The 22,144-nt window shown below is 40.7% G+C and overlaps 1 protein-coding gene across 2 annotated transcripts in view; it reads right to left on the bottom strand.

Moving 5' to 3' along the window:
* Positions 1 to 2,405: 2,405 nt before the first annotated feature.
* Positions 2,406 to 22,144, bottom strand: part of Cpsf2 (cleavage and polyadenylation specific factor 2) — a 29,413-nt gene continuing 9,674 nt past the window's right edge. For both annotated transcript variants that reach the window (XM_028888243.2, XM_028888244.2), the window contains exons 6-15: positions 20,802 to 20,917; positions 19,518 to 19,705; positions 17,974 to 18,264; positions 12,866 to 12,966; positions 12,322 to 12,522; positions 10,102 to 10,254; positions 9,189 to 9,414; positions 7,752 to 8,051; positions 5,987 to 6,121; positions 2,406 to 5,611 (exon numbers count right to left, since the gene is read on the bottom strand). In XM_028888243.2, coding sequence (XP_028744076.1) covers positions 5,519 to 5,611; positions 5,987 to 6,121; positions 7,752 to 8,051; positions 9,189 to 9,414; positions 10,102 to 10,254; positions 12,322 to 12,522; positions 12,866 to 12,966; positions 17,974 to 18,264; positions 19,518 to 19,705; positions 20,802 to 20,917 — 1,804 coding nt within the window. In that variant the 3' untranslated portion in view covers positions 2,406 to 5,518. The remainder of the gene's footprint in view (positions 5,612 to 5,986; positions 6,122 to 7,751; positions 8,052 to 9,188; positions 9,415 to 10,101; positions 10,255 to 12,321; positions 12,523 to 12,865; positions 12,967 to 17,973; positions 18,265 to 19,517; positions 19,706 to 20,801; positions 20,918 to 22,144) is intronic.

Here is a 22,144-nt window from a genome sequence, read left to right as displayed (position 1 = left end):
CTGGTGGCTTCCAGAAGTTCCTGGTCCACAGCATCAAGGATCTGAAGCCCTGATGTGAGCAGATCTGACCGTGCTGAGATCACTCGCAGTGTTTCCTCCAGGAAACCAAAACCACCACGGAAACAGCGGCCCAGCTGGCTCACCAATCCCAGTGCCAGGCTGTGCCACAGCTGGCTCACCAATCCCAATGCCAGGCTGTGCCACAGCTGGCTCACCAATCCCAATGCCAGGCTGTGCAGCTAAGAAAGGGAATAGATGGCTCATATGCATGTTTTATTTGTGCTTAGAAAAAAAAGCTGCAAATAAATAAATAGCAACATCTGGATGGGGCTTGTGCATCTGGTTGTTGTTTTTTTTTTTTTTTCTTTCTTTCTTTCAAAAATACTGACAGGCCAGTGTGGTAGTACAGGCCTGTAACCCCAGTACTTGGGAGGTGGAGGCAGTATGACTCAGTAATACTCCCTGCTGCTATTGCAGAAGACCTAGGTTCTGTTCCCAGCACCCACCTCAGGCAGCTAACAACCACTTGCTAATTTTAGTTTCAGGGGATTGCTCTCTCCTGGCCTCACTGGGCACTGCATGCATGTTGAAAATCATAATTTGGGGCATATGTGCCTGGAGCCTGCACAGGCCAGAAGAACACCAAATCCCCTGAGACTGGCATTATAAACCGCCCTTACCTCATCACCTCTCCTGAAGTTGTTTTAAATTTATTTTGAAAAATGGAAAAAGTCCAACCTTTCTCTTCGACCTGCTCAGGTGGGCATGGCTAAGTTTTCCTTCCTTTTCTAGCTGCATCTTCACTCACTTGTCCCTCACTCACCAACAAAGTGAAGACAAACCGCAGAAAGATTGGAAAATGAATCTAGAAGGGTTTCGTGTCCCCCAAACCACCCTGCCTCTCAATGAATTAGTGATCACTACTGACCCCCTGTGCCTTAAGCGACGATTAGTTTATTAATACTTGAAAGGGAAACACAGGATTGGACACATGAATTCTTTAAAGAGAAGCACAGGGTCTCACCTTTAGTGGTTGACATATGATGGAAGTCAGTATTCTCATGCTAGTGTCCTATCAGGTGCCATTCTTGGAGCAGATGAACTGGACGTATGATCCCCAAGCAAAGTAAACAGGCCAAGGAACTGAAGTGGCACACTGGATTCTTTTAGATAGTCTTGCTGTGAAACCCAGAATGGCTTCGGATTGGTGATTCTTCGGCTTCAGCCTCCACATGCTAGGAAACTAAGGATGGACTGCCATGCCCGACTCTGGGGACTAGACTCCCCACAGCTGGGCTCCAATTCCAACCCGGCTTTTAACTAGCTTTGTGCCTCTCAAACTAATTCTTCCTATTCCACAGCTTTGTTTATTTAATATGAAAATGTGTCGGACTAGATAAATTCCACACAGACCTTTTTAGACACTGCATTGTAAGATTTGAAGTAATTTCAATAGTTCCCCTTCCCTATTAAGAGAGGGCTTTTTGCTGAAGTTGATGAACTGATTGCAAAATTCACATGGGAATGCAAAGGACTCCTTACAGATGAAGCAAGTCCTGAAGGGAAACAGGTTAGGGGATTCAATTGTCCCCATCTCACAGCTTACCAACACCAAGTTGTTCAGACGGTGTAACCCTGGCATGAAGATACAGCGATCAATGAAACAGAACTGGGCAAGCAGACACAAACTTGGATTTGGTCAACTGACTTTCCACAAGGCAAAATAATTTGATAGGAAATTCAACAAATGATACCAGGCCAACTGGACATCCACATGCAGAAAAATGAAATTAGATGCTTACTTCATAATTCAAAAACAAACAAAAACAAAACAAAAACCTACCTGTAAGAGTTGAAACTGTAACTATTAGGAAAAAAAAAAAAGTCTACCTTTGCATCTTTGGATGAAGCTTTTAAAAGATGGGTGTAAAGGCAAAGGATGGCTTAGCAGGTAAAGTGCTTGAGCCTGACAACCTGAGTTTGATCCCTGGGTCCCGCAGGGTGGAAGGAGAGAAGGGACTCCTGCAAGTTGTCCTCTGACCTCCACAAACGCTATGGCAATTGTGCACCTGCCCCCACCTCCAAATAAATTAAAACATTCAAAATAAGAGAAGGCTTTTAAAGAATGACACCAATAATGCAGGTAATTGAAAAGAGCAAAAACAAACAAACAACAACAAAAAAACCCAAAAAAACTGACTTCAAAATTATACATTTTGTTCATTTCACATGACCAACAAAGTGAAGACAAGCCACTTAAGTATTTACCACTCATATATAGAATTATCTAGAAAAAATACAAAGCTTCTAACAACGAAAAAGATAAACAGTTTACAAACGGACAAAGGAGCTGAAGAGTCCTTACTCCAAAGACATACAAACATCCAATAAGCACAAGAAACACAGCATGCTCAACATCACTGTTTATTAATGAAATACAAAGTAAAACCTCCAGGCAATCCCTCCTCACATGCTAGGGGTGGTGAGGACAGAAGATGTAGTCAAGAGTACATGTGACAAAAATGGGACCCTCACACATATGCCAATTGGGACAGGAAATGGTACAGCTACTTCACAAGACAGTCGGTAGTTCCTTAGATGGTTAACCAGAGTTGCCATATGATCCAGCAATCACAAGAAAATTTAAAACACAAATGTTTATATTTTAAAAAATTTTGTACAAGAATGTCCAAAGCAACATTTTTGATAGCAGCCAGAAACTGGGAACCACTCAACGTACAGCAACTGATGAACAAACACGACACCGAGACAAAGGGGTGTCACATTACTGTAAATGGATACTGAAAATGTACACCTATAATCCCAGCATTCTAGAGGCAGGAAGATTATGAGTTGGAAACCAGCTTGAGCTATACAATGCAAGACTACGTCTCAAAGCAAACAAAAAATGATGCTAACCCATTACTACATTAATGAATCTTGAAAAACAAGTGTTAATTGAAAGAAGACACAAAAGGCCACATGTTGCATGATTCTTTTTTTATGAAATGTCAAGAGACAGAAAGATTGATGACTGACTAGGGAGAAGAGAAAACGAGGGGCAAATGGTTACTGGGTTTCTTTTTGGAATGATAAAAACTAATCTGGAATTACTTGTACTGGCTGCACATTCTGGATATACCAAAACCAGTGAATTATATATTTTAAGAGTAAATATTTTATGGTATGTGAGCTGCACAAACACACAAAAAGGTGAAGAACCCACCTGACAAAACCGAATTCTTTAACATAGGTTCAGGTCACCTACTGAGTCACAGAAATACAGAAATAACTGCAATGATACTTGACATGTATAGCACTGTAACAAATACAATAAGAAACCCCCAACCTCCAGACCTGGGCCTCACACAAGCTAGATAAGTATTCTTCCACTGAGCTACATCCCCATCCCTTTTCTTCTTCTTTTGAGCCGAGTCTTATGCTGTTCAGGCTGGCCTTAAGCCAAGTTTGAATGAAGTGATGAAATTACAGGCATGTGTCATCATGCCCAGATAAAATTTCTTTTTAAGAAAACTATTTGTGGTATCAGCTGATAGTTCACATGCTGTATTTATTCTTGCGTCTCAAAGCTTCTCTGCACTCATGATTTATCTCACTGTGTCTTTCAAAGTCATGCTTTTCTTAAGTAGCTGAGGCTGTAATGAAGGTCTCCATTTCAGGAATTTTAGGATAATGTCATCTAGACACAGGCAGAAGTATTGTTCTCTAATGGCATTATATAGAACAGCCATCTTCAAGCAGTACTTTAAGTTTAATTCCTATTCACAGGACAGCAGAAAGGCTAGGCAAGAAATACTTTTACATGTAAGTATTACCATGTAATAGGTGTAGCCAGAAACTTTATGCTATGTAACAACTGCAGGTTTTCCTCCCCTGGAATAGAAATAGAATTACAGGCTTCCTCTATGTAGTAATGGGGAACAAGAGGAATGTTTCATGACTGCAAAAAAGAAAACACACTCTTAAACTCATCTCTGCAACACTATTTTGTACATCTGCTTTTCAGTATCAGAAGGCTACAAACTTGCTTCAGGGCTGTAATCCAGAACAGAAGGCTCCATCAGCATCTGAGACTGAAAAAAAAGGCTAATTCTAGTCTGACAGTGGTTCACTGGGTTGAAATAACATAGCTCTGAAGTTAAATAGGATTGAGGCTTCTCTAAATGCTCAGTGCAGAGAGGAGGGCTTAAAGCTTAAGCAAGCATCAAGGACTACCTTGATTACACTGCCTTCTAAGAAATAAACCAACAGGTTACAATGGGACAACATGGCTCATTGTTCAAGTCAATGGAATTGCATATTTTCAGTTTTCACTCTTAAGCAGGACTCTTTGTACTATATTAAGTGAGGCAATTACCCTAGTTCAGTACTATTTTTGTAGTAATAAGCATAAAATCCAACCACTGTTTACATAAACTTAGAAAACAAGCTAAGAAAGGAAAACATTTACACCCTTTAATTAAATTACACTGTTACCTTATAAAACTGTGAGAGTCAACATTTGTTTTTTTAAAAACAAGAGCATTGGACAGTTTCAAATACAGCTGCTTGGCCAATAGGCAAGATGTGTCTAAATAAAACGTCCACAGAACCGGTAACACGCGCCCGACTTTCCTTTTGCTGGGTTTACACAGTCTCTCACTATGTAGCTCAGGCTGGCCTCTAATTCACAATCCTCCCACGCCAGTCTCCTGAATGCTGCTGGGATTACGGCATACGCACCACACTCAGCTTCAAGGCTTTCTTTTAGATGACATTTATTCAAATGATGAGGTTATAAATTCAAATTGAACAACAAAAAAACTTCATAAACAAGAAATGGGAGAAATAAAAATTTATTTCTAAACTAAATGTGCGCTGCCTCATATGCACTGAAAGAAGAGGGTAAAGAGAACCATGTGGAGGCAACTGCAGATCAGAATTCAAAAGGAGAAGCAGCACAGCACGCTTTTTTAAAAAATGTTTCACCAGTTTTTTGTTTGTGTTTGTATCTTTTATAGCATATCCTTTCTATATAATTCTCCCTTTTCATTCCAGAAAACGTGAGAAACTGTCTGTACAAATGCATGCATACCAGTTTCTGTAAGGCCATGAACTGGTCTGCTAAGTTGCACTGTTTGTTTTTTCAAGTAATAAACCCTTTGAAGCAAGGGGTCTGCAGAGGAAATCAACACCTTCAGCTCTGGGCCTGTCTCTTCGCTGGGCCTCTAGCATTCCAAGCAAGGTAGAGCATTTACAAAATGGGTTCTATTTACATTTTCTTTCTTTCTTCAGTACTGGGAATCAAACCCAGGGCCTCGCACATGCTAGGCAAGAGCTCTACCACTGAGCTACGCCCCAGGCCCTTGATTCATATTTTTCAAAATCTAATACATGCTCACGTTTTCTGGCAGATTCTTTTTGTATGTTACAAAACAAGACAGCGAAAGCTTAGCCTCAGATGAGAATCCTTTCTTCCTGAGAAAGGTCAAGCAGACACTTCCTGACATCATGTCCTTTATACAATGGCATATTGTTCATATAAAAGGTCTCGTATTCTATAAAAGTCTTGACAAAGGCAGCCTTCTAAACCGATGCGTCCAGTTTCTGTCTAGAAAAACAGTTTAAAAAGTTCTTTAGTATATTTCCCATTCATCAACATGCAGAAACAATAAACAACATCTATAACATGGGCCACTTTATGACTGGTCAGGAAATGGGTCGCCCTGACTTGGGAATATAGGTATAATACTGTAGTAATGAGTTTTTATAGACACATAAATGTCAGAGAATTCAAATAATAAAAATTTTCTATAAAATTATGTACCATGTATTTGAATCACTGCTATAAGCCTTTAAGGTCATCATTATGACTGTAAATGGCTGGTTTTCAGTTTTATGAAATTATAAGAACTACAGAATAAATCTGGTAAGGCCTCAGAAGTGCATGCATGTTCAATGCAGCCCTTATTAAAAATAAACTTACTCTGCGGACTGCTACTTGGTTGTTGCAGACAAGTACGCCTCCTACAAATTCCGCTTGAATCCCCTCCCGCAAAAGAACTTGCTTGAAGTCAGACAGTCTTGGTTCATTCATAAAAACCGACTGATGTCCAGGAACCTTGAATAAAGTCAAAGGCGAGAGAATAACTTCAATAAAACAATAGGCACAAAGCTGTATTGGATAAAGTGGAGCACTGCATGATCTCTAAGATACTTATTCCTTCAAGTCCTTTGACAGGTCACATCAAGACTGTAAGTCACATTCCAAGTTTGTGACTCTGGTTCTACTTTGTCACTTACCATTACAAAACCCTTCACAGTTTCTGATGTTTCACAATTTTCTTAGTCATGTCTCCTAATAACAGAGACTCAAGGTAATATTATGCTCTTCACCCACCCACTTGCTGGAGGGGTCAACTAGAGTGTCAAGAGGCAGAATTGAACCGAAACCCCATTTCCAGGCCCCAGCCCCCTGCTGAGTTCAGAGTCTAAGTCTTCCTAAAGCCACTTCCACGTCCCCTCCTCCTCAGAGTGACTGCAATGGATGCTCTGGGCTGAGAACCAGAAAGGCAAGTGGTTTTGCCCACTCTGAAAGGGCTTTGAAGAGCACTATAGCTTTAGCACAGAGAAAAAACTCCTTGTCCCCCCTCCTCCCAATTTCAAGAGCAGTGCTAGATCAGAAGCCAGCAGAAGGGGCTGTCTCCCTCTCAACTCCATGATGTGCTAAAGACTGCACTTGACAAGCCTGTAGGACTCTTACAGTATTAATATTGCTCTAGCTTCATTGCCTAGGAGCTTTTCTAATTAACTAGGTCCCTCTTGAGAACATGTAACTTCTAGGCTAGCATTAAAGCTGTACTCAACGGAAGATGCTTAACTGCATCAAAACCAAAGTGATTTGAACGGAACTGATAACATAGAAAAATGGCATTCTTAGAAAACTCCCATCTCCTCCCTGGAGAGCCTCACAATCAGACTCCACATTTTCCACACTGAAAACACATCCTGAACAACTGCGTTATTAGCTAGGCGAGGGGAATAATATGGCACACATGATGATATGAAAGCAGAAAGGGGGGCAGAGGATGAGGGAGAAGAGAAAGGGAGAATTGACAAAAAAAAATTCTGTTTAAAAACAGATAATAAAACATAATACTATGTATTCTACTTAAAATTTTAAAAACAGGCTCATTTATTTAATGTATGTTGGGGTTTTGCCTGCAAGTATGTCTGTATGAGGGTATCATATCCCCTGGAATTGGTTTTACAGACAGTTGTGAACTGCTATGTGGATGCTGGGAATTGAACCCAGCTCCTTTGGAAGAGCAGTCTTTGCTCCTCACCACTAAGCTATCATCTCTCCAGGCCCCGTCCTTAAAATTTTTTAATAATAATAATAAAAAAGATTTGTTAAAGGTTTCCTCTAAGTTATCATCCTCTAGCTGCAAAGATTGAGACACACAGACACATGCCCTGGGCAGTCCTTTGTAAGAACTCCAAGTTCGGGCCCCACATAATGTGTTTACATGGCCAAAAGCACAACAGGGGGACCAGAAGGATGACAAACGCAGGACAGACGACTACAGGACAGACGGACTACAGGACAGACGGACTACAGGACAGACGGACTACAGGACAGACGGACTGGGGATGCAGCTCAATGGCAGAGCACGTAGCTAGCACGTGTGAGGGAGGCCCCATCAATCCCTAGGACCACTCAACAAAAAGAGAAAGCAGAGGCCTCTCACCTCATGAGGCGGCAAAGGCTCCAGTGTGGGGATGATCTCACTCTCTTCGCCCAACTCTTTGTCGTCGTCTCCAAACAAACTCTTCATGGCCTTCTGCTGGGCTATGGCACTGGAGTCTGAAGGAGCATCCACTTGCATCTCTGAGTCTTCTCCATCGTCCTTGAGCTCCCCTTCTTCTAAAATAACTCCGGTGTCCACTTTGGAAACCCTCATGTCTAAGACGCCATCTATCCAAGCTAACTCGGCATCTTTAGCTTTACAAAACTGCAGGGAGCTGACAAGGGAGTCCTTTAACCTGACCTGGATATGCAAAGAGAGGGGAGGAACAAAACCCACAGGGTGTACGTTAACAAATCAAACACAGCCTTTGGCCATTTTCTAACTCTGCAATATGAGCAACATCTGAAAATCTCTCTCCTCAGATCATCAATCTTCACAATGACCTAATTATCTGTAAAGGCTTGAGGATCCTTGGCCACTTTCCAAAACAAGGTTCTCAATCTGAATGCACAACAGAATCACATGGAGTCCCCAGCCCGATACTAACACTGGGGTGCTACCTCTAGTATTTCTAGCGTAATTACTGAAATTAAGATGGGAGCTCAGATGACCAACTGTGCAGCTACGGCCGCTGTGCCTTAGAGTGCTGGCTCCTATGCTTTCTGGAATGTGCCACGTAATTTCACACCTCCATGTCTCTTTCTCTTACTTACCCAGAATAATTGTCTGCCTGGCAAGTTCTAACTTCTTCCAGATATAGATATCACACCTACCTTCAACTGTCACTATCTCCCACAACCAGATAAGACTAGCTCTCCTCTACTAGCTGCTTTCTGTACCTGTCCCTATTTTTTTGCCATTAGGAGATCTGTGGCATCTGTTGAGTGCTTAAACAAAATTATGTGAGGCTGGGCATGGTAGTACATGCCTATAATTCTAACACTTTGGAAGTTAAGGCATGAGAATCGAGTTTGAGACTAGCCTGGGCTACACAGTCAGACCCTGTCATTCACGAATGAAGAAACGAACATCTTTTTGATTTTGAGAACACTTATCACTCCCTCACATTGGTCCTTTGGCCAAAGTTGTCTATCTGACTATAACACTCTTCTTTCCCCACTCTTTGCTGCTGTCTGTCCTGACAACCTAGCTGTACATCCAATAACAGCCTGTTTAGTTAGCATTTCTTCCAGAAAGCCTTTTCCAAACTTCCAAACTTGAGTTGGAGCCCTCTGCTCTATCCCCTGGCACCTTGCATACCACCAAAGGAATAAGCGTAAGGGGAATTCCATTTGTTTGGTTTCAACATCCCAAACTACGGGATGTTGTTAGGACGGGGAGCTGTACCCATCTCACTCGCCATATTCCTAACATACGGGAGCTAGTGTGCTGACAGCCATGTCTATTTCCCAATGGCTCCACTGCCAACATATTTACCTGGTAGATATGCGTTTCACTTGTGGCATCAACTGTCTCATGGAGTTTGGGCATGTACACTTTAATGTCCTTCCCACCGAAGGCCCGGCAGCACTCGGCCAGATCCTGACTGGCCTCTGGTGGGCCGTGGACAATGATCAGCTGTCGAGGTTTCATCTGGTTGATGATCTTCTTAATGGAGTCTCCATCCGAGCGCCCTTCATAGTCTATGTAAGTAACTCTGGCTCTGTAATTAGACATCATTAGTCAAGCTCACTTTCCTGATAAGCTAATTCTAAAACTAGGCTCTTACCATCAGGAAAGAAATGCATACAACTATATAAGGGGAAATTGTGAAATGCATGTTACAGTATGTATCCCAACTAAGCTCTGTCCAAGAATATATATAAACGATGTCACTGGACAAAAGACCAGTTGTTCTCTGATGATTCACATTCTGAATTATCACTCCTTGGCAGTACTAACTATATTCTGTAGCAAAGGAAAGCGTTTCTTAACTACTCCTGGTCCTGATAAACTTTCTACTCCCAAGCATTAGAATGTCTAAGTCAAGAAGGACATTTCAGGAACCAAGCAGTAACGCAGAAGAATTAGTTTCCCAGCTACACTGTTCTCCTACCTGCTATTAGACTTATTAGAAAGGCCGGAAATAATGTGTCTTCATATAAATGTACAATTTAATGTTCAGCTCCTTCCTCAAACTACCACTAACCCAATTACTTTGGTATTCGAGAATCATCAATGAAAATACCACCATACTTTGCAGGTCTTTTCACTGAAAAGGGAATTTTAAAAGCATGAACTCACTATAGGCTCTGCTGAAATTTCACTTTTGAAACAATACAAGTTATGTAATTCAAGCGTTGAAACGGTGGATTCTACCCTCATCTCCAAACCCCACAAAGGCACTTACTTGATCTCAATAGACTCTGTTGCAGAAACACACTTGGTGGGAACATCAGACAGGTCCTGATCCATGGGCTCGTCTCCATTTGTCAAACCAGATTCTAATTTGCTTTTTTCTTCTTCAGTAGCTTGAAGTTCTGGCACTAAGAAATCTTCTGGCCTAAACAGCAAGTCTCTAATTAGACATGTGGAAGGCACACTAACATTATGTAACATATGTAACCAACTAATAGGTGGCATAATTTAAAGACTCCTTGTGCATTTTAAGACTTACTCATTTAACTCAAAGCTAATTAATACACGATATCAATCAGATGATTACATGCATAATGTTTTTATAACCACTGAAGAGTGCTGTTTAATTATTTAGCTAGCAGCACTAAGGATTGAACCCAGGACCTTGCACAGCTAGGCAAGCATGCTATTCCTGAGCTACATCTCCAGCCCAAGAGTACTCTTTGAGGATGCTGTAGACCACTGAGAACCCCTAAAACGTCAAGAGAAGATCTGAATGGTTGTAAGGAGCCACAGACACCCTTCCTTTTTCTTTTCTTTCTTTTTCTTTTTTTTTTTTTTTGAGACAGGGTTTCTCTTTGTAGCCCTGGCTGTCCTGGAACTATCTTTGTAGACCAGGCTGTCCTCGAACACAGGGATCTACCTGTCTCTACCTCCCAAGTGCTGGGACTAAAGGCGTGTGCCACCACTATCCCATGGCACTGTATTCTTTTTATAACTTACTTATTAGTGTGAGTGTGTGTGTGTGTGTGTGCCCCAAAACAAAGTTCTCTGTGTGAGCATTACTGAAAAGAGGGAGATACCTGTTGTTACAATTCTCTAACACCCTGTGATCACCCTTCTAACTTTCTAGTCCAGTCTCACTCCTCTCTGAGAACCCAGGCTCTATTCTCTAACAGTCACATTGCTACAGCTTCTTATTCCCCAGGGCAACATCTCCAACTGTAAACCACAGACTAACAATAGCGGTAACAACCACTTAAAGCATTTTTAGTATGATTCCAGGCCAGAGACCTTAAAAATAAAACCTCACAGGCTGGAGTGTAACTCAGTGATAGAAAACTGCCTAGCATGTACAAGGCCCAGAAAGCCCTAGAGCCCCACCCCAACCCCTCAAAAGAAACAAAGCAACAACTACCTCCTACAACATTTAATTTGTATCCCCATGTTTCTTAGGAAAGTCGATCTGAAGAGTAGTGTCCAGTACATTGAGAAATCTCAATGGGTTAAGTAAGTTGCTGCCCAAATTGACAACCTGAGCCTGATCTCCAGAACCTACAGTGGAATGAAAGAACTGACTCCTGCAAGTTGTGCTCTGGTTTCCACATGCACGTATGTATACAAGGTGCAGACACACACACACACACACACACACTGGTCTCCACATGCACATATGTATACAAGTGCAGACACACACACACACACACACAGGTCTCCACATGCACATATGTATACAAGGTGCAGACACACACACCAGTAGGCAGCAGACTGGTCACTTATCAAATGAAACTAAACAACCACCAGCGATGTTTCCATTGCTGTTTCTCTTGGTTGTTTAGAGGGCTATGTAGACAATGGAACTTTCCTAAGTAAGCCAAGAATGATCTAAGTCTGCCACCTGCTCAACAGCATTAGGGAAGTAGTAGGTAAGTACAAAGTCCATGCTTATAATCCTGGCTACAAGCGGTAAATAAGTGTGTATCACTGCACAGAGAGAGACACTTAAGTATATCTATGTATAGCCAGAGAGGGAGGGGAAGAGGAAAACCTGAGAGGAAGCAGGAAAGAACTAAGAGTGTCAGACACTGCACATTAGGCAGAAGTATGAGGGGATCAGAGAGCAATTATGTTGCGTGTTATTCAGCTATTTTTCATGGTTCTACCCTTTATCTCATATTTCCCTTGTAGCCAAAAGCATCAGAAGACATGTCCCAAATAAATACAATCACCAACAAGTTCTTTCTCCACAACATGTCCCTTCTTAATCAGAGAAAGGATGTCTAAATCATCTTTCTTAAAATCTTTCATGCAACTGAGTAATGAAACCATAGTCTCTTTACTACTAATTCTCAAGATGCCCCTCAATGCTTGTATTTTTATGCTTCAAATTAGAAGCCTCCTGTATCTTTCAAGCCAAGGCATTCAGGAGCAAAGCACACGGTGACCAGAGAGCAAATTCACTGAGTCCAAAGAGTTTGTTTTGCTCACATACTTGATGATCTCTCCATATTCATCCCATTTAATTCTCTCTTCTGGGGCAGGAAACATGGGGTAGGATTTTTTGGCCTGCTTGAAGAAGCTGCCTTTGCGACTGCCTTCCCCTTTCATCATTAGGTCATGCTTTGTCTTGTGAGCTGAAGGCTGGTCGATATCTTCTTCCACGTCACTCTCATCACTGGAGTCGATATCTGCCCTAGGAGGATTTGGGAACACAGCAGGGTCATAATGTCCCTAAGTCAGTTTGACTTAATATTTATACAACTATGAATGAATTACTCTCCAACCTTAACCCAAATCATAATAGTCAGTACATGTGGATCAATGTTTCGTAAAAACCTAACATTAACTTCCTCAATAAATTGGTATTATTAGCACTAAAAGGATTTTACTTTTGCCATTTGTAAAGTTTAATAAAAGTCACAAAGTCCTAAGGAAATTTAAGTTGTTTCCACTGAATGATTGAATCCTACAATGTGTTCTTTTTCCATCATCTGTAGACTTAGCCTTATGAATTACTCTTTAGGTGAGTGACTCACTCTTTGGACTGTTCAAGTTTCTTAGCAGCTTCTTTCTTTAGTTTCTCTTTCTCCACATATTCTTCAAGTTCTTTCCCTTCAAGCTTCACACGTTTCCTTAGCTAATGGAGAACAGACAAAAGAAAAGGCAGTGTCAGGAGAGTTGGGCAGCAGGGGTGAGACACCTCGCTCCTCTAAAGTGACCCACGCCCTTTAATTCTCATCCGAAATTCATCAGGCTTCCACCGACTTAGAGATCTTATTTAGATTAGTACTAAAACTGAGCTGTTAGAGAAGATGGATTTAAATCAAACGGGCTAAAACACACCAGTCAACTGGGAGAAGGAAGCAGTTAGGTACTTTTATAATTTGAAGTAGAAAAGCCACATCAAGCACCAAAGCTCTAAGTCTTAAGGAAAGAGTGAATAATTAATTATCCAACACGGAGAAGATAAAACATCTTTTATATTTTAAATTTCACAGAACTAAAAGAAAAGGTGAAAATATTGGCTGTACTGACTGTAAGAATCTATATTTTCCTAAGAACTCCCAAATCAAGAAAGAGATAATATATCAAAAAGGACAAAATATGTAGAGGAAATTTAAAAACTAAGAAACATGGATAGCTTATAGCCATGGATAGATAACTAAGTTTATCAGTGGTTGTTGACACAGGTAACACATAAAAGTTAACACACTTTAATTTGCAAGACTGGAAATGCCTACCTGGAGAAGGGACACCTTCAGCTGTTTCCAGCAGATATTATCAGTAAACTGTTAGAAGACAATTTGCTAACAACTAAAACTAAAAATGTGCTTGTCTTTTGATGCAGTTCTCCCTATTTCTAGAACAGAGATGTTTTTAAAAAGTATATAATAGTAATGTTGAAAATAAAAAACTAGCAAATTCATCCATGTGGAACAACTGAATTAGTAGTAATTCATTCTCTTGTCCTCAGAGTACCTTAAAAGCTAGAGACCCTGGGGCTGGTGAGGCGGCTCGGTGGGGAAAGGCACTTGTCAAGAAGGCCTCATGACATATGCCCCAAGCCCAGAACCCACTGTGGGAGGAAGGGACTCCAGAAAGTTGTCTGAGCTCTGACTTCCATGTGTGTATACACAACTCAGATAAATAATAAATTAAAACATAACCAAAGAATCCCAGAGGTTGGAGAGATGGCTTAGAGAACTGACTCCTCTTCCAGATGATCTGGGTCCAGTTCTCAGAACCTACACAGCAGCTCACAACTGTCTGTAACTGCAGTTCCAGGGCATCCAACACCCTCTTCTGGCCTCCATGGGCACGAGGCATGCACATGGTGCAGGCATACACACAGACAAACCATCCATATACATAAAATAATGCAAAAATATTTAATGTAAACAGAGCCTAGATTTTAAATTGTGTGTACATATGTATTTATATATGGGGGGGGTCATGAAATTAGAAAGGGGGTCATGAAAAAGGAGGAAGAAATGTGAGAGGAGAAATAGACAGTAATGGAATACATTTGCCAAGAGCAGAAAGGGGAACTATTTGGGTCAGGAAGGAACTAGTGGGGCAGGGGACAGGGACAAAGAGAACGAAGTGCAATGGCACACTTGTACATCAAAATGCCACAGTGAAACTCACCACTTTGCATGCTAACCTAAAATTATTAATGATTTTTAAATGTCAAGTCATAACAACTCAACCCAACATGTACTCCTGGGTGGGATCACAGACAAAACTGGAACAGGTAATTAAAAAGGATACTGTTGTGCCAACCAGCTCGAGTTGGCCGGGTCAGTGGATTAAAAGGTAGTATGGTGTCAGTGTTTATCTCCTGTTTTCAGTGGCTCTTGTTTCCACACAATACACACTGTGGTACTATTGAAGAAATGCTGGAATAACTGCCATTTCTTTCCAATGGTTTAGAGAAAAAAGTGTGTGTAATACTGTGTCTGTGTAGATACAAGATTTGATAGAGCAAACCCAGCTAAAACCTTGACAACTGGGGAGTTGGAGTATTCACATTATTTTTTCAACTTTTGGTTAAATTTGAAATTATTTCAAAATAAAAATTAAACCAAAATCAAGTGATGAACACTAACAAATGTGGCATCTCACATCTGGCTCTTGGCTTACTTGAAATATGTTTTAAAATTATAAACTGTTAGCAACTTACATAAATACCTTGGACAAAAATAAATTGTAATTAAGTATTTAATTCCCTGATTTAACTTGTACCTCTTAAAAATGTTGTTCTTAGCCTGGTGTGGTGGCGCACACCCTGTATTCCCAGCAGTGAGGAAGCGGAGGCAGACGGCTGGGACCGTACAAAGTGATGGGAGAGAAGGAAAGTGGGGACAGAACCTGAGCACACTCAGGAGCCTTTCAAACTAAAGCCTCTCACTTTGTTCCTGCTGTTTCTGATACCATGAGGATGTTTTGGAATATCATTTTCTTTTTCTTTTTCTCCAAACTTTTAATGTCCTTTTAATTCCTCAATGGCATATCAACCTTAATTGAGTTTCTAGTAATTAAAATTTTCAAATTCAGCATTTCATCTCTCATGAAACCATTTTAAGTACTTCTAAGTTATTTTAACTTGGTATTTCTAAGCTATTAAATAACCCAAGACAGTATTTTATTTTGATATGCCTGCTTGGAATCCTTGATCAGCAATGCTGTAGTTAGTGAATACTTATTAGACTTTAGTCACGGATAATGATGCTTTTCTTTCTTTTTTTTTTTTTTTTTTTTTTTTTTTTTTTTTTTTTTTTTTTTTTTTTTTTTGTTGTGAACTCACAGAATATGCTTGTAGTGCTGGATTAACGTGCCACATAATGATGCTTTTCTTAAATGACTTAAAAGACAAGGATACCACATAGCTTTTCACAAATATTCCTTCAAATGATGCTATGAGGATAAAATACAAAATGACCACCTAAAACTATGCATAGTCCTGCAGTTACTAGCCAACCCACTTGAAATGATGGCTATGGACTTCTGTCAACAATACCAGCTGTGGAAAACAGACAATTTGATGGCTTGGTTATCAAGCAAAATCTTTCCACATCTTGGCTGTTCTGCTAGTTGTCTTGTGGATGAAGGTGCAGAGGTGGGTTAGTGGATTTAGTGGTAGGACAGGAATTCCTGACTGATCTCTTCTACTTCTCTGTTAAATTCAGACAAGGTCTGTGCTAGGGATGAGGCTAGGTTAGTTGTGGAACATTGGAAGGAAAGAAGGCAAAGGTTGGCTTACCGAGGAATGAGAAAATGAACATCCTGTTGAATGTTACAGTTGGTACCCTTCTGAGGTGAGGTCTCAACATGAAGGGAAATCTGTTTACTGCTCCTGTTTAACTCACATGGCGTAAAGCTGCCTGAACACAGGCGCACACTAGGGCAAAGGTGTGGCCAGGCGAGAGGAAAGGTAGGCTTGCTAACAGTGCCTGCATGGTGTTTAATCCCGGGGCACTGTCTCTATGCTAATAGGACAATGCATGGTAAAGGGGAGGGGGGCTAATGAACTGAAAAACCCAATGAGACTGACAAGCTGCCGACCCACGAGTTAGAGAAAGGCAGCTTAAGATCAGACTCAGACACTAGAAGCAGACAGGGAAGCAGCCTAGCAGAGTGGACAAAGGCCATTAGGAAATGGACAGGGGCTGGGTGTGAAGACACACATCTTTAATTCTAGCACGCAGGATGTAGAGGCAGGTGGATCTCTGTGAGCTCACTCCAGAATGGCTCTCATATATAAATAAAAAGAAAGGAAGGAAGGAAGGAAGGAAGGAAGGAGGAGGGAGAGAAGAAAGAAAGAAAGAGAGAGGGGGGGAGGGAGGGAGAGGGAGAGGGAGAGGGAGAGGAGAGGGAGAGGAGAGGAGAGGAGAGGAGAGGAGAGAGAGAGAGGAGAGGAAAGAAAGAAAGAAAGAAAGAAAGAAAGAAAGAAAGAAAGAAAGAAAGAAAGAAAGAAAGAAAGAGACCAAAGCCTAGGGCACATGTATACATGAACACACAAACTAAAAATTAAAATGTGCGCGTGTGCGTTTTCTTTATATATAGTTAAAGTGTGTAAGGGTGCTTGCTGCCAAGCCTGATGACCTATTTTTAATCCCCAGGACCAACATGTCAGAAGGAAAGAAATGACTCCAGAAAGTTGTCCTCTGCTTGAAGAATCAAGGTCAAAAGTCAGTAATGGGGCTGGGCGTGTGGCTCAGTGGCAGAATTGCCTGCCTATCATGGGCAAGGTCCTCAGTTTTAGCATGGGAAATAAACGTCACAGGAAGATTAACAAATGCCTAAAACAAGAAGGATTAGGAAATCATGGTGACTGACAATATGAACTGCAAAGGAAAGAAAAATGGGTGAAGACTATGATATAGAGTAAGTACACCAAACCAAGGCACAAAACCAGTAAAAGATCACCTCCTTGAGTGTGGCCCACTGGTGCGACAGTGGCATGTTGTTATGGGTCTAACCAACTGATTGGAGTTGAGGCATGTTCTACAGGAGGGAATTCCTAACAGGCAATACTAAACCTGGTCAAAAGCTCTGACTAGAGAGGTCAGTGGCCACTGTGGGGAACTTACTGTTGCTTTGATATATGGCTATGTTGCCAAACTGCCTTCCAAATATGTATGTTTACACCCATAGATTAATGCTGCTCTCAACCTTGGGGAGAGAAGCTTTTGGCAATGGGCAGCAGTTAAAGGAGACTCTTTGCTGGTCAACTGAGACTGTGAGTGCTAAGCCCTAGACAGGAGAACTGTATCAGCTGCCCTGCACCCCCAAGGCTCAGGGAACACAGCAGAAGAGGAGACAGAAAGGACGTAAGAGCTGGAGGATGTGGAGGAGTGCTGTGAAATGCTGTCTTCTGGGTATAATGTGTGTGTTGTACTCAGAACTCATGGCAGCTGTGGTTACCTGCATACGATCATGCCAGTCAAATCGAGCTGAAGAGCTACTGGCAGGTGATGGCTGCTGAGGTGGGGAGATCATTTTTCTTTGGGGATACGGCACAAGCATGTTGGCCATGCTTCAGTAGATGGCTTCATGCACACTCATATGTAAACAGGCAGCACTAACTGGAGCCAGTGCCAGATAAATATAATACATTTAAAGTTTGAATACAAGTGCTTACCTCTATTTCTGTAACTTTCTCAGAAGGATTATCAATCAAGAAACGTGCTAAAGTCCCAGGAGTTGTTCTATAGGTTAGAATGATTGAGTTTTTAGGGTCCTGACACCACTGAATAAAGAGGTCCCTTGAGAATCCACACTCCAGGTCAGGTTGGCTGGCAAGTACAACTTTGGGGCTTGGAACTCGAGCCAAGTCAGAAAGACCATGGCACAGAGAGAGATGGCGAAACTGAAATGGGTTATTTCTTTTGTCTTCAAAACATCTCATCAATTTATCACTCATCCATTCTACCTAATACAAGGGGGGAAAATGACAATAATTAGAAAATGCCATATGTGTGAGATATTTAACAATAATCAAATTTTAAGTCTTTCCCCCACTAGTTGACTAAATTTGTGCCATTTGGACAAGTAGCTAATTGGCTTCTTTTTCCCATTAGATTCTCCTACTCCAGTTTTTAATCCTTAAAAAACAAAACAAGGGCTGGAGAGATGGCTCAGAGGTTAAGAGCACCGACTGCTCTTCCAGAGGTCCTGAGTTCAATTCCCAGCACCCACATGGTGGCTCACAACCATCTGTAATGAGATCTGGCACCGTCTTCTGTGTACATAATAAATAAATAAATGTTTTTTAAAAAAAGGAAACCAAAAGAGTTAAAAACAAACAAACAAACAAACAAAAAAAAATTTTGTTGAGTTTAGTGTTGCCTGCCTTTAATCCTTACACTTGGGAGGCAGAAGCAGGAGTTGGGGCCAGCCTGGTCTACAGATTGAGTTCCAAAGCCAGGGCTACACAGAGAAACCCTGTCTCAATAAACAACAATTTTACAGTGTTTCACTTATTCCTGAGACGAGAATGTTGTTCTAAATGAATACTGGAACCCATGTATCCATGTATCTTTGGAGAGAAAGAACTCATTTTAAGAATAATGATGCTGGGCAGTGGTGGCGCACGCCTTTAATCCCAGCACTCGGGAGATAGAGGCAGGCAGATCTCTGTGAGTTCCAGGCCAGCTTGGTCTACAGAGCGAGATCCAGGACAGGCACCAAAACTACACAGAGAAACCCTGTCTCGAAAAAACAAAACAAAACAAAACAAATAATAAGAATTCTAGCATTGTTTTTTTTTTTAATTTTCCCCCCATTTTATAGATAAGAAAACCAAGAGTTAGAAAACAAGCAACTTGCATAACTTATAAAAAGGAGACAAAAATAGAAACTTTATGCTTAAGTGAAATAACATATGTGAAGAACACAGGACAGTAAACAGTTAACATTCAGCTGCTGTTTTTATCAACTGCAGAAAATATCTGAAGGGCAATTAAGATGAGCCACGCAGTGGTGGCGCATGCCTTTAATACTAGCACTCAGGAGGAAGAGGTAGGCGGATCTCTGTGAGTTCAAGGCCAGCCTGGTCTACAGAGTGAGTTCTAGAATAGGCTCCAAAAGCTACACAGAGAAATCTTGTCTCAAAAAACAAAAAACGAAACAAGAAAAAGAGATACTACATTTAACCTCTTTACACAATGTCACAAAAGAACAAACCTGTGACTTAGAAAACTCCACCACGTTATAACTGACGTTATTCAGGAGTGCCAGTGAATAAACACCCAATCCGGCATCTTTAGTTCTCCAAATCTGGTCAAGAAGTTGAGCAAGTTCCAGAACTCTGCCTGCTGTGTCCACTGCTATTAACACGTTTCCATCACCCCGAAGAGTTTCCAGGACATTTGCTTAAACAAGAACAGAAGATCCCTATAACGCATGTGCTTTGCAACAAAATTAAACACAATTTCCCAGCATCTTTGATAAAGACTGCATAAGTAATTACTAGGACACATATAAAAAGTATTTGTTCAGATCAACACAATTACTTTTGACTTGGTTAAGTATATCTTTCTAGGAATAAAACATGATACATGTTTTGTATGCATGCATGTAGAATAAAACTTAGAACATGTTCCCTTCCTAGAAGAAAATCATCTTTGGCAATAGATGTCCTTGTTCTCAAAGTCAGCTTGAAGTGTGGGGTAAAAGCAAACTCTACCTAGCAAGAAAACACACACACACACACACACACACACACACACACACACACACACACACACACACGAATTGAGGAGCTTCTTAAAGTTAGTGAATTGTTAAGTAGACAGATGAGAGTGCTTGCTCACACATTTAAAAGTGGAACCCAGCTTTCCTGTTGCCATTACATATGGCTTATAAAAAATAACACAAAGCACAGCAGAATGCGTCAAAGCTGAAGCGAGAGGTGACGGCTCAGAGGCGCCTCAGTAAAATCAAGATAACTCTGTCAGAATAGAACAAGCAGCAGCCAGCCAGCAGACCTTGCACACTTCCAGTTCTCTCTTGGGCTCACTTTCACTCAGTTTTTCAGAGACCAATGAATGCCTGAAGGAGCTATCTACATGCTGAGTGGTAGAGGAAGCCAACCTTTAGGGAGCATCTCGACATGGTCACATTAACATTTCCTAAAACAAAACAAAACACCACAGGAATTATGGGGCCAGCAAAATAGCTTAGTGGGTGAGGCACTTGTTGCCAAGCCTGATGACCTGAGTTTGATCCCGAGACCCAGATGGTGGGAGGAAAGAACTGACTTGCACAAGTTGTCCTCTGACCTCTACATGTACTCTGTGGCAAGCATACACATATACATACACACACACACTGCATAAATGTATAAAATGTAATTAGAAAATTACTAGAGTTAGCCAATCTCTTATGACATAGCTAAAGAGAATAAGCAGTAATTGCTATCTGCACACACTTCCACAGCTATTCCAACAGAATACTAGACATACGTACTCAGGAGTTGCTCATCTCTCTGTTTCCTTCTAGGCTGCACATATGTAGCATTAAATGAATCTGTGATAAGTAGAGAGGGTCTGCTTAGCATTTCCAGGGAACATCCATTTAAGTGGCTATAACAAAGTTTAAAGATGAAGAACACCTGTCATTTCAAATGAACAGTGATAGCTTCACCTATCACAAAAGTAGCTGCTTTATAAGTAACCCCCCACCCCAACCCCAACTACAAAGGAGGAAAGTAAAAATGTTTCAGAGGACCAGTTCAAGACAAGTGCTATGATATATTGGACATATCCTTCTAAACACACAAATTTTCTTGTGTATCTAAAAATGCATTTAGAACATAGACATCCCATGTACATTCCTATATATTTATTTCTGTCTTCTGGCCTTTCCCATGACATTAACATTTTTTTCTAAACTTAACTTTTAGAAACTGTAAAAACTTTCTGCCTGGCATTTGTTTTTAAAGAAATAGGCTATAGCAGCCCAGGTGATGTCACAATCCTCCTACCTTAGCCTCCCAATAGCTAGGCATGTATAAAGGTATCCAGCTCCCAATTGTAAAAACTTTCTATTTTATCTGTACTATATTGTATTTATCTGATCATTTATTTTTACCTGTTTAAGTCACCTTTTCACCATTTTATTTTTGAAAGAGATGTTTTTGAAGTCCCAATCCTCCTGCCTCCATCTCTCAAGTACTGGGATTACAGAGGCGTGCCACCACCCTAGCTGTATTTTTTATTTCTTTAGGACACATTCCTTGAAATGTATATACAACTAGTGTCAATGGCTTTCCAGAAAGGCTCAACCACCAAGACTGAAAAGCTCAATTCTTCCTAGAAGGCTATCAATATTTTAAAATAATATAAACATATCTAATAAGTACATACTATTTCAACATTCTCTTTTTGACTAATGCTTGCCCATTTTGCAATTAGTGTATTTTTAATTTCTTGAGACATCCCTAGTCTTATACGTATGTAAACCTTTGGCTAATTGTTACAGTATTTCCCCTGGTTTAATGGCTTTATAGTGTAGGTTACTGTTTTAGTTTAAATCTGTATATAAGCAAACTTACCAATCTTCTTTTGTAAATCTCTTCCAAGTCAGACTGGACACAGCAACACTGCTTCCTTTTCTAGTTCATTCTAAACCTGCCTATAATTTATTGCTGCACTTTCTAAAGTGGTTGAATTCATTCACCATTTACTCAGTTTTCCAACCTTCTCATCCCATGATTACAAGTATAAATTCAATCTGTTAGTCCTTAATGTTCCTTAATGTAAAGATCTTGAGATGACTGCAATCTAACACGAAATAGTCATGAACTTAAT

The sequence above is a fragment of the Peromyscus leucopus genome, chromosome 14 (genome assembly GCF_004664715.2).
Source record: "Peromyscus leucopus breed LL Stock chromosome 14, UCI_PerLeu_2.1, whole genome shotgun sequence".
In the NCBI taxonomy this organism is placed as follows: Eukaryota; Metazoa; Chordata; class Mammalia; order Rodentia; family Cricetidae; genus Peromyscus; species Peromyscus leucopus.
Note: the sequence above shows the minus strand (reverse complement) of the source record. Positions and strands in the feature narration are given on the sequence as shown.